Source organism: Zootoca vivipara, chromosome 12, assembly GCF_963506605.1.
Source record: "Zootoca vivipara chromosome 12, rZooViv1.1, whole genome shotgun sequence".
Taxonomy (NCBI): domain Eukaryota; kingdom Metazoa; phylum Chordata; class Lepidosauria; order Squamata; family Lacertidae; genus Zootoca; species Zootoca vivipara.
Window position 1 is genome coordinate 27,731,436 of NC_083287.1, and position 12,208 is coordinate 27,743,643.

Below are 12,208 nucleotides of genomic sequence, written 5' to 3' on the forward strand. Positions count from 1 at the left end.
GTGTCCTGTTGTGGGAACCATCAATACAGCTTTCCCGACAGGTCTGAAAGTCCCCATTTTAGCCAGAATCTTGAATGCCTCCCCCTCCACACACAGAGAGATTAATTTTATTGAGCTGTTCATTTCAGGGTTTCTGATGCTGCCACTGACCTTCTATATAAAGTTTTTGTAGAGAAGGTCCACCTATGGAATGTTCTAAGAAAGCAGATTCTTGAAGCAACTTAGAACTCCCATTCAATCACTTTGACCTTTGGAATAGACAGTAGGTTGTAGCCAACTTGAGTAGCCAACTTGGCACAGACCTATTGAAATGAATGAACCCAAGTTAGCCATGTCATTCACTTCAATGGGTCTACTCTGAGTAGGAGTAGTATTCGCTGCAACCCCATGAAAGCACACCTGAACAGTGTGTATAGGCGGGGGGGGGGGATACTCTCTAATTACTCACTTCAGAAAGGAAGCGTTTTCTTTTTAAAGTTGGATATGGAACATATATGGAACAGTTTAGAGGTGTTTTTCTTTAACAATCAAATGGTATATAGATTTTATGAAATATAAAATAAACATATTGGGTTGATCTGTTCAATAATTACCTTATAGAGAATAGCAATTATCAAAAGATGGCCACTTTGAACAAAAAAGTTGAAATATTATCTTCTTTGCTTCTTTTCGAATATGAGTCAGAAAGTGCCAGAGCTCTAGAACTGTTTGATTCTCCCACTGAAATATGAAGCACTGGCAGCTAGTCAGTGGCTAATAGGCTATATGCCAAAAGTGTCTAAAATAATAAATAATGGAATAATGTATGAGAATGGCAGTTGCAGGAAAAATGATAACTCATTTAATTTGGAAGGCTGCTTTTTTCCTTCAGTAATACGGCCTAATGGTTGAGTCAAAACATTATCTGACCACAATATTTATGCAATTAAATACTTGCTTGATCTATACATTGGCTCATCTGCTTTTTACCATTTAACAGTATCTACTTCTTTTATCCACAGAAAAAGCAAATTTGATTAAGCACCCTCCAGTTGCTATTCTTCCCCTTGGAACTGGGAATGACTTAGCCAGGTGTCTGAGATGGGGAGGAGGTAAATAAAACATTATTTCACTTGCTAATATGTAGAATGAATTTCCTTTGTAAAGGTATCTTGCATGCAGTTCTTTAACCACCGTTTGTGTTTTAAGGGTATGGAATATATATTTTTTCCTCCAAAGCAATGCAATCAGGCAGTGGCTCATTGGTTTAAACATGGCAGTTCTGGTTGCATTTAGCATTGTCACCTTGATGTTTCCTTCTCAGTGCCTGAACATCACAGTCATGTCAGCCAATAAACATTGTTCTACTCTGGTAGGAGGGGTAGGGAAAGCTAGGAATAGACAGATCCGCCAATTTCGGTTTCTCTCACTTTTCAGTCTCAAGTTCAGTCCTCCCTTTTTCCACATCAGTTTGATTTTTTGTTAACGAAAAAGCTCCATGTGAAAGTTCATGTGTCTTTTTCTGTGAATTTAGCCCACTGTACGCTCCTTTTGGTTTGCCAGTTTGCCTAATATGCACGCTTTTAAAGATCACCTTTCTCTAATGTAATGCATTTTATTTTTTGTACATGGTTTTCAGTGATAGAATCATTTTGGCCACACCTTTGCTTTTGCGTAAGCGTTTTTTTGCTTGCAAAGTTGCATTGCGATATTTGGAGTAGTGTCAATTTCAAAAGATAACTTGTGTTTCACTTCATGTAGTGGTCCAGAATGTGGCAGTCAGCTACCAAACCAAGCCAATTTCTCCATCCTTTTAACATACAGCCAACAATGCCTTGCATCTTCTTCTGCAGTCATTGTTAGAAGTTTGGGAGTGGAGTGTCCCCGGGAACTGGAATAAAAGTAACCTGACTTTGCCCCACTTTCTGAGCACAAGATCTCACTTGGTTTCACAGCTGCATGTCAGCACTTATACTACTGCATGTAAGACAAACCCATAAAATCAGAATGGCAGAGGAATGAGTGATATTATTCTGTAGTGATGTCAGTGCAACCTGTGCTGATAACATATTAGGGAGAGTGAACTTGTGGACCAAGGCTTTTGGTTCCGTCTCTGTATATTCATCCAATCTTCTGTACAGGCTCCGTACTATACTGGATGAATATGGAGAGGTCAGGGATTGAGCTGGCGGCTCCAAACCTTCACAGGGCTAACAGGAAGTTAGCAATTTCTATGAGTTTATAATCATGAAACTTCTAAATAGCAATTATTTTTTACCTTTTAAAGCAGGATTGAACATAATATAAAGCATTGTTTCCCCCCGTGCCCCACAATTTAGAAACAAAAGCTTGTTTCTTTGCTCCTGGCCTTCCTGAAAAAAATGATCCAAAGTTTAGTGCTATTTTTTGTTCATGAATGTTAAATACCAAGTCTCAAATCATGCAATGCTAATATATTGGATGTTTGTTTGTTGTTTAGTTCTTTCCTTCTTTTCTCATCCTGCAGTAGATTTCAGACAATCAGTCTTCTGGTGCTATCTACCAGGATTCCTGGAGGCAAAGAATAAATAAAACCCACACATTTCTTTCTAGATCCAGCACTGTATAAAGGGGAGGACAGTAGAAACTTACACAAGATGCCATGAGAAAGATATTGTCAAGGAAACAGGAGGCCTTGTGATTATGTAAGTTATACCGCTTTAAGGTGTCAAAGCAGTCTGTAAATGGCCTTAATTGAGCTTGCCTACATTTCAGTCTCCAGAAGACTCTTCTGGATCCCTTAGATTTGAAATTTGGTGTCTAGTATTACAAAGGGAGCACCTGACACTCTTACATTGCTGAAGTTAAGCCGGTGAGAATATGATCAGTTCCTGCATGGAAGATTTATGAAAGCTGCTCTGAGCTTCCTAAACAAATGAGGATAAAAAAAATACAGTCATCGATAAATGAAAATTATTTCACCCATATCTCTTTCTCTAACTATGTCTTCAATGCCAACTTCCAAAAAGTCTTCAGCTTTTTGTTCGTTCTCCCACCTTCACTCTTCCGCTGCAAGTTCATAGCTTTAACTAAGTGGTGTCTTTTACATTTGGACTGTTTCCTCTTCCTCTGGTTCCTTTGTCCAAGGCTTGAAAGTCCCGCATACTAGCTTTGTTTGGTTGTAGCTTTTTGACACTCTTGGTTAGCGTTCACACTTTCACACCATGAACTTTGTACTCAATGTGATCCCGCCAGCCTATGCACATATATTTTGGTCTTTTTCTAGCTTCACTAGTATTGGTATTGAGAATCTTTGCTGCAATGCAAAGAAAGCCCCCACCAATAAGGTTTATCCAATTTTGTGGTAACTTTTTGATCACGGATATATCCAGTTTGAATGGGAAAAATATATTTCTCTCTTGGTTATCTTCAGCTGGTCTTGAACTCATATCTTAGAGCCTGAATGATTCTTCTTAGTCTGTCTTGTTCCAAATATCTTTCTTCCACATCTTGCTGTTTTACTTGTGTAATGTTATAGATCGTGTTCTAGGAAATTATATGAATATCTCAAAAAAGAATTCTTTTCAGAATCTGCTGGTTAGCATGAAAGGCTTAATCACAAACTATTGCAGTTGTAGTACAATCAAATTATTCAAAAAAATGTGTATTATTATTATCATTATCATTATTTAAAAATAATAATAACTGGAGTTTTCATCAGAGGTCCTAGCATTAAGCTTAGAGTTGGATCAGATTTTAGCTATGTCTTTCATGTTGCTGTCTTAAATACCTTTTCTTTAATGATTTTCCTTTTGGAAATGTAGGCTATGTAAACTTTTGGTCCCAATCCAAGAAAAGCTGGTTGTGTTAAGCCATTCTGAAAGCATTGGTACATTAGTCAAAATAATCTTGTCTCACCGATTGCAATCGGCCTTAAATATGACTAGATTTCTGTCGTAATTAGGATCATCACCTGTCTGTGTAGTTGATCCACATTTTCTTTCTTTCTTTCTGAAACTCACTACAACAGCAGCAAAGAGCTCTTGTATATTGATGATGATGATATTATTATTAATTAATTAATTAATTAATTATACCCCGCCCACCTGGCTGGGTTTCCCCAGCCACTCTGGGTGGCTTCCAACAGAAAAATAAAATAAAATAATCTATTAAACATTCAAAGCCTCCCTAAACAGGGCTGCCTTCAGATGTCTTCTACTGTATTGAGTTAACAGTTAACCTGAAAGTCTCATAGGTGTAGCCCTCTGGGTTTTTTTGTACTCCACAGGCAGACTGACTCAAAATTATGAAAGCTAACCTTTCTGGGACTTTGATATGACTTCAAAAATACCCACCCAATCTCACCTGAAGTATCTCTTATCTTGACAGGCATTCTCTGCATGTAAAAAGAATATTTAATTTCTATATCAGCTATAAACATCCTTCTATGTGTGAGTGATGAAAGCTCACATGTGCCACTTGTATTTCTTAATCTCTTATTTACAGAAGCCCATTGTAATCCAAACTGTAAATATTTCACCTTCTTCCACAAAAGAATGGACTTTGTAAGAAGAACCCTACTGCATCAAGCCCATCTAGGGCAGCATCCTGTTCTCATGTTGGCCAGCCAGATCCCTGTGGGAAGCCTGCAAGCAGGATCTGAATGCAACAGCACTCTTTGCACATGCCATTCCAAGCAACTGGTATTGAGAGGCTTCCTGCCTTGAACTGTGCAGGGAGAACATAGCCATCGTGGCTGGTAGCCGCTGAAAGCCTTAATCCTCCCTTATCCAGAGGGGAGATAATCTGCCTGTATATATGCATAGCCACTTCATGCAAGGACTATGTTTTCAGGCTTTATGTGAAAGCCGGTATGCTGATCAAGCTGCTCTGCCAGACAGGTAGATATGCCAGCAAGAGGAGAAAACATTTATCAGTGTATTTCATAGGCTGCCTAACTGGCAGACTCCTTCCTTTTGGAGCTTCTTTCCGCTTCCTCTGATTGTCTGGAATGTTCTGCAGAATGGGAGAAAGTAGGGGTGTGCCTAACAATGCAAGTCTGCACAATGGTGATTCATTTTGTCACCGTCCCTCTTCTTGGACCTCCATCATTGAACTCTGTTACTTCTTTCTTTATGGACTGTCCACTCTGGACTCGCACTTAACCACTTAGAAAGCCGTCTGTTTAGGAGGGAAGAATACAATTAGCCCTCAAGTTCTCTTCTTTTCACTATTCTTTGCCTCCTTTTCCCTGGTAGCTGATGCCACAACACTGATTTTTCCCCCCCTCCTGAAACTTTTCCATAGGATTGGAGAACAGAAGGGAGGCCAACAAATTTGTTTGCTGGTGAGTAATTTTCCCTTCTCAATGGTGCAAACTCCTGGCATGGATTATGAATTATTAAACAAATAAACCTGTAACAATTTTACAGAATCAACTTCATTGCTACTGGATGCATTGCTCCGCAGTACTAATTTATTAGCTTATAGTAAGACGATAAGATCTCATTATCTTTGAATGGAAAAGGATTGATTCCCCCCCCTCCTGTTTATCAAACAAGCATGTGTCATTTTATTTATTAGATTTATGTATATGCCGCCCTTCATCATCTCAGGGCGGTTCACAGAATAAAACAGTACAGCTTTGTGCCCTCATAGTAAAAGAAAAAAGAAAAAGGCAACCTTTCAAACGCTATAGACATATGATGGTTATCACATAGTTGCAGCCATAAATTTTGTAACAAATCTCAACTGATGAAGGACTTTTAAGTAGCGTGATTACTGACACAATAAAATCTATATGGAAAGATCTTCCTCAGGTTAGACTTCTCAGCTTTCTCTGATCTTATTAAATAAGGCGTTTCTGCTTAATAGTGACATGCATTTGCTCCTTTTGAAAGCTAGCTACAACTAATAAAGGCAATTTATTTAATATATTTATACCCTGCCTTCCTCCCAAGTTGGGAATTAAGGTGGCTTATGTTTGAAAATACCAATTATAAAATACAAAACAGTAAAAACAAACTTTGCTTAAAAACAAAACAAAATGCCCAATGAAAACACATTGCACCGTGTTTAAAACCAGCTGTTGAAATGCAATTTACCAAGACAGCAACCCAGTGATCAACTCTGCCTGCATGTTGGCTTCCAAAGGCCTGTCTTTGGAAGGACTTAGTAGGAAGGACTTAGCCTGCTAGCAGAAAGATAACAAATCTCACCTCTCTCGGGAAGGAATTCCACAATATGGGAGCAGCCACAGAGAAGAATGAAATATTATGGGCTACGGAGAAGATGGCGCGTAGTGCTACCTTACCTCTGTGCTGAGCCCATGAGACTGCTTCAAGGGGGTTTAGGCTGTTCTGGGGAATGTGCAGGAAGGGTAAAACCACCCATGAACTTACCCTCAAGCCTTTATTTGATTCCCTCTCACCTCCTCTAATCGCACACCTCAGTACCTTATCAGAAACCCACTCTTATTTTTTAAAAGTGTTTTTCCATGTGACATGCAGGAGCTGATATGTAGGATGTAGAAAGCCCCAAATCCCTTTTGGTGCTTTAGGAAAGAAATAGTCTACTTGGCAGGCATGTATATCCAATGACAGGATGAACTAGACTGTTCTCGGCTATGCTATTGGGCACCTTGACGAATAGTCACATATAAAGGCAATAAATAGAAATTGTAAGTGATTGTTAATTTAGGTTCCACGAAAGAAGGGTGAGCCATTTTACATTAGTTTGGTGGAAAGCTGAAGTTGTTTTTGTAGTTCCTTGGCCTGGAGCAAAACCATCACCAGGTTTGAGTTGGGTTTTTGTATAGTGTTGCTGATAGCAACTGCTCTGTTATAGCTTTCAGCAGCTGCTGTCACTTCTACACTCACACACCATGGCTGTCGGGCACTGTAATAGTCAAGAAAACTAGGAGCCACTGTCTCCAAACTGTGCTGGGTGGCTGTCATGTGCTGTGTTTTATGTTATGCAGGCAGCGCTTGGATCCCAGGCCATTATAATACCACAGGTAAGGTTGTGAGGAGGAAAGGGTGGCTGGTGGCTCCATTACTACAAGAGCTGGACCCACGTGGCCACGTGACAATGGACGTTGGCACCAGTTCTGTAAGGAAATGGTAGCTCGGGCATGGTATCAGCCCTGCAGGGCTGAAGAAACTTCCATATTATGCTAAAACTGACCCGGGTTTCCACGATTTAAATGCATTTTTTTTCTCTTGTGAAATGCTGCATGGTGAGATTGTGGTGCTTAAACTTGTGTGAGGAAATAAAACGAGCAGGGCAAAGGCAGTCCTGTTTAAAAGTCGGTGTGTATGCATTTTTGCAGGGTATGAAGGCGAGAATCTTCTGAAGATCCTAAAAGATATTGAGAACAGTACAGAGATCTTGCTTGACAGGTGGAAATTTGAAGTCATACCTAACGATAAAGATGAAAAAGGAGACCCAGTGCCTTACAGCATCATCAATAATTACTTTTCCATTGGAGTGGTAAGAATTGTGCTTATTCTTCTGTGGTTTTTGTTGTGTTTTGTTTTTTTTTCTGTTCTAAGTCACTGTTCAGAATTGATGCTCAGAGTGAGGGATGGCTGCACAGATAATTTATTTTATATACAGTTTTGTCTAGAAAAAGGAATACATAAATGAAACAATTTGCATAAATTTATTTACATAGTCAAAATAGAATTATTTTCTCAAGCTCTTCCACCTGTTCATGTATGGGCAATATAATCACACAGTTCCTAATGGCTCATATGAAGAGCTGTAGCTCTAAATTAGTGGTGCCTATACAAATATAAACTATGAATCATTCATTAACACCTCTTAACTGTCATGTTAGTAAATATTCAGACTTTCAAAGGCACACTGCTGAAAAAGATTTCTTAAATATATTCTTTTGTTTTAATGGACAGAATTAGGCTTGCTTCCATACGTTACTTGATAAAAAAGCTGCAATCTATTTATCGCTTCCCTGAATCCATTACTGATCTTCTGGATGACACAGAAACCAAATAAATAGGGTTAGCACTGGGGGAGGGCCATAACTCGGTGGTGGAGCTCATACTTTGCATGTAGACGGTCTCGGGGTTCAATTCCAGATAAAACTGGGGGAAAGTCCTGTTTGAAACCTTGAAGAGTTGCTCCTGACAGTCAGCATAGACTGGGCTTCCCAAATGGTGGTGCACAGACCACCCGTGGTCCACAAGATTCATTCAGGTGTTCCACAGCATCCCTGTAAAATTGCAATTAAAAATCACGCAGCTCCTAGCTCCATGCATTACAATTGCGACAACAGGCAGAAAAAGAATTAAGTGGTTTGCCGGTTTGCCTCAGCAAATTTCAAGTGGTCTATGGGGCAGGGGGAAGTGTGGTGACCACTGAAGTCAACAGTGCTAAAGTAGATTGATCAATGAGGTATCTTGTTAGAATTATATTGATGAGTGAAGAATACAGAATACATTTAACACAGAACCACTTTTGTTTGGGATGAAATTATAGCTATGGGATTCTCAGCCATTCATAGAGCTATACTACTTACTCATTCTTTTGAATTTGCATTTTGAATTTGCATTTGTAATATCTTGCTAATCTATCCAGTACTCAACCCAGAGTGTACTAGTTACACCAGCTCCCTCTTGTTTGTTCCTAGCAGTTTTGTAACCAGAGGTACACAGCCTGTGAAAACTCTCATAATTTTGATAGCTGAAATCCATTGACAAACTTATTTCCGCAACCCTTAAAATCCTTTCTCCAAGCCACTTAAGCTAGTGACTATTGCCATGCCTTGTAACAATTAATTACAAAAGTCAGTTTTGGGCTGAACTTAAAAAGTTCAGCTGGTGCAGAATGTGGTGACCCAACTCGTCCAAAGGCGGGGAGCAGTTTCCCATACATACAAATGGGCACCTGCAATTCCTTGTCTATTTGTGAGGAGGGGAGGCAGCAACCCCACCCCACCCCACGTGAAGAGACACTTTATTTCAGATCATGTATGAACAGGGGTTAGATAATACGGCGGCAGAACAGCTTATAAATCAAGATAAACCAACCATAGAAACAATTCAGTGAGAAAAACTAGAGTTAACAAGAAATGTTCTCTGGATTCTTTGAGAAGCATGCCTTAAGTCTTAACATATATATTTTTATTTTTTAAAAAAACTGGTCTAGCATATTGAGAAAAAAATCATTGTAGTACTGCTGATGAATAGAAATTTGTATGTATTCTCTTAAAAGTTATTATCATATGGTAGCAAAGGTCTACGGCAAAGACAAGTGTACTTTTACAACACCTAATATATTACCATCCAAATGCACTATCAAATAGAAATTTGCATGGTCCTGATTTAATATCCTTCAACTATAGCCAGTCACTAAGAGCCTCTTATTCTGCCAATAGGGAAAAAAATGACTGCTTAGTTCACATAATCATAAATTTGGCGTTGTTATGGGTCTAGCTCCCCTTCACAATCCTCTTAAGTTTTTAGCCTCATGTTTCATTCCATAACTTTAATATATTCTTCCAGAATGGGAAAAGAATCTGAGCTACAACAACTTAGGATCATAACTTAATCTTATATTAGATGAGGATTTATTACCATCACCCACATGTACTACAAGCAAATACACTGGTGTTTCTGACACTAAGATGGCAATGCAGACTTGTAATTGATGCTCATCTAAACGTGAAGGCAGTAAATCAAAGTGATACCCAGAACAAACAAGAAATACAAGGCAAGGAAGAGGAAACCTTTTAGTACACCTAGTCCTTAAAAAAAAATCAGCCTATATCTAAAATATAATTAAAAATTATATTTCAGCCTATTTTTATGTACTTGTTCAAAATACTTATATCCTGCTTTGAACATCAGAATACCATCAAAGGGACTAATAATAATAATAATATATAAATTATAACAAAATTTGCATCTGCAACACTTAAAAGCATTGAAAAATGTATTGGAAGTCTAAACTTAAGCAACAAAAACAGCTTAACATATATTTGCAGGCCTGTGTCCCCAAACCCTGTTGTAATCACCAAGTTTTCAGTCCTCACAGAAAAACAAACTATGATAGAAGCTGGTCCTTGATCATTTTGTTTATTCCATACATTTAAATACTCCCCGTAAGCTAAATGACTCCCAAGCTGAAGTGTAAAGTAAGGGTAGAATCTGCAGTGTCAGCGCACATGATTGCATCTCATCTTCAGACTTTTCTGTCCGAAACTGGTTGTTTAGAGCTGTTCCGGTCTGGTTTTAGGCCGGGTTTTGGAATGGAAGCTGCCATGGACTGTGAAATGAATAGTAGGAGCCCTACCTTGCTGACTCTCCTTGTTCTCTAGTGTTTTCAATATCATAGACCAAGGTATTCTTCTAAGCCCAAGATGGCTAGAGAGCCAGTGGTAGAGCATCTTCTTTATGTGCAGAACGCCGAAGGTTCAACCCCAAGCATCTCCAGGTAGAGCAGGGAGAGAACCCTGTGTGGAACCAGGCAGCAGGCAGAGTCTTATCTCCAGTCATAGCCATGCAAATGTTTACCACTAAAACAGCAAACGGAGGCTTATTTCCAGTGTTAGTGCTGTGGTCCATCAAGGGTTTGCTCCTTGCAAATACTCCTGTGGTTTTGTTTTTTTGCATATGGGCTTTGCTTCAGAATGAAATCAGCCACATTCTTAGAGCTCTCCTGAGCTTGTTGACTTAGAGAGCCCTGGGGTCACCCTGTGCTCATCTTTGCATTCTGCATAGATCATAGGAACAAGATCTAAGCAGTTGAATATTTTATTTAAACAGCACTACAGAATACTGCTTTGGAGTGCCTCTGCATTTTTTGTGGGGGAGGGGGATACTGAAGCTACATGAAGAAAAGCAAATGTTCAACTGCAAATTCAGAATTATACAGAGACCTAAAAGCTTGGATGAATGTAACTGTCAGCTAGGCGGTGTATAATTAGCTTATAGTTATGTTAGTCCATATATACTGTTAATTATTTATGGCATTATTTTCTCTATACGAGATTTGTAATTCACTAAGTAATGATTAACAGTTCATCATGGTGCTGTATTAATAATAATCTACCATAACTGTGATACATTCTCATATTGATAATATTATTTCTAACACTCACTGAAGTATAACACTGTGAAGTATTTCCTCCCATGAATGTCTTGTTAAGGATTTTCTGTTTAAATATTGGACAATACTGTATAGGTTAATTCCAGAATGTCTGTATTGTGTGTCGCTTTGTTTTTGATTGCATATAACCTTTGATGGTAGATTTTATTTGGCACATAATGTAGTGATAAAAAAGGTAAACGTACCGCTGACCAGTAGGTCCAATCGGATGACTCTGGGGTTGCGGTGCTCATCTCGCTCTATAGGCCAAGGGAGCCGGCGTTTGACTGCAGACAGCTTCCGGGTCATGTGGCCAGCATGACTAAGCCACTTCTGGCGAACTAGAGCAGTGCACAGAAATGCTGTTTACCTTCCCACCAGTGCGGTACCTATTTATCTACTTGCACTTGACGTGCTTTCAAACTCATAGGTGGGCAGAAGCTGGGACTGAAAAATGGGAGCTCACCCTGTCATGGGGATTCGAACTGCCAACCTTCGGATCGGCAAGCCCTAGGCTATGTGGTTTAGACCACAGCGCCACCCGTGTCCCTTAATGTACTGATAGACACAGTATAAATAAGGAATTCTACAGCTCCTCATGTCAGATATTGTATTCCTGTTGTAAGAGCAAAACACAAGTAAAGGTAAAGGGTAAAGGGACCCCTGACCGTTAGATCCATTTGCGGACGACTCTGGGGTTGTAGTGCTCATCTCGCTTTACTGGCCGAGGGAGCCAGCGTACAGCTTCCGGGTCATGTGGCCAGCATGACTCTGGCGAACCAGAGCAGCATATGGAAATGCCATTTACCTTCCCGCCGGAGCGGTACCTATTTATCTACTTGCACTTGACGTGCTTTCAAACTGCTAGGTTGACAGGAGCTGGGACCAAGCAACGGGCGCTCACCCCATCACAGGGATTCGAACCGCCAGCCTTCTGATTGGCAAGCCCTAGGCTCTGTAGCTTAGACCACAGCGCCACCTGTGTCCTGATAACACAAGTAGTAGAGCCCTATTCTGGATCAGACCAAAATCCAGCATAGTCCAGCATCTTATTAGTCCTCAGCAGCTGGTACTCGGAGGCATAGTGGCTCTGATCATGGAGGTATTTTAAAGCCAATATGGCAATTAAATGAACATGGGT

The 12,208-nt window shown here is 39.7% G+C and overlaps 1 protein-coding gene across 4 annotated transcripts in view; it reads left to right on the plus strand.

Annotated features, from left to right (window-relative positions):
- DGKB (diacylglycerol kinase beta) overlaps window positions 1-12,208 on the plus strand; it is a 360,345-nt gene that overhangs the window by 209,090 nt on the left and 139,047 nt on the right. For all 4 annotated transcript variants that reach the window (XM_060280745.1, XM_060280746.1, XM_060280744.1 and 1 more), the window contains 2 exons: window positions 1,002-1,091; window positions 7,289-7,449. In XM_060280745.1, the coding sequence (XP_060136728.1) occupies window positions 1,002-1,091; window positions 7,289-7,449 (251 nt within the window). The remainder of the gene's footprint in view (window positions 1-1,001; window positions 1,092-7,288; window positions 7,450-12,208) is intronic.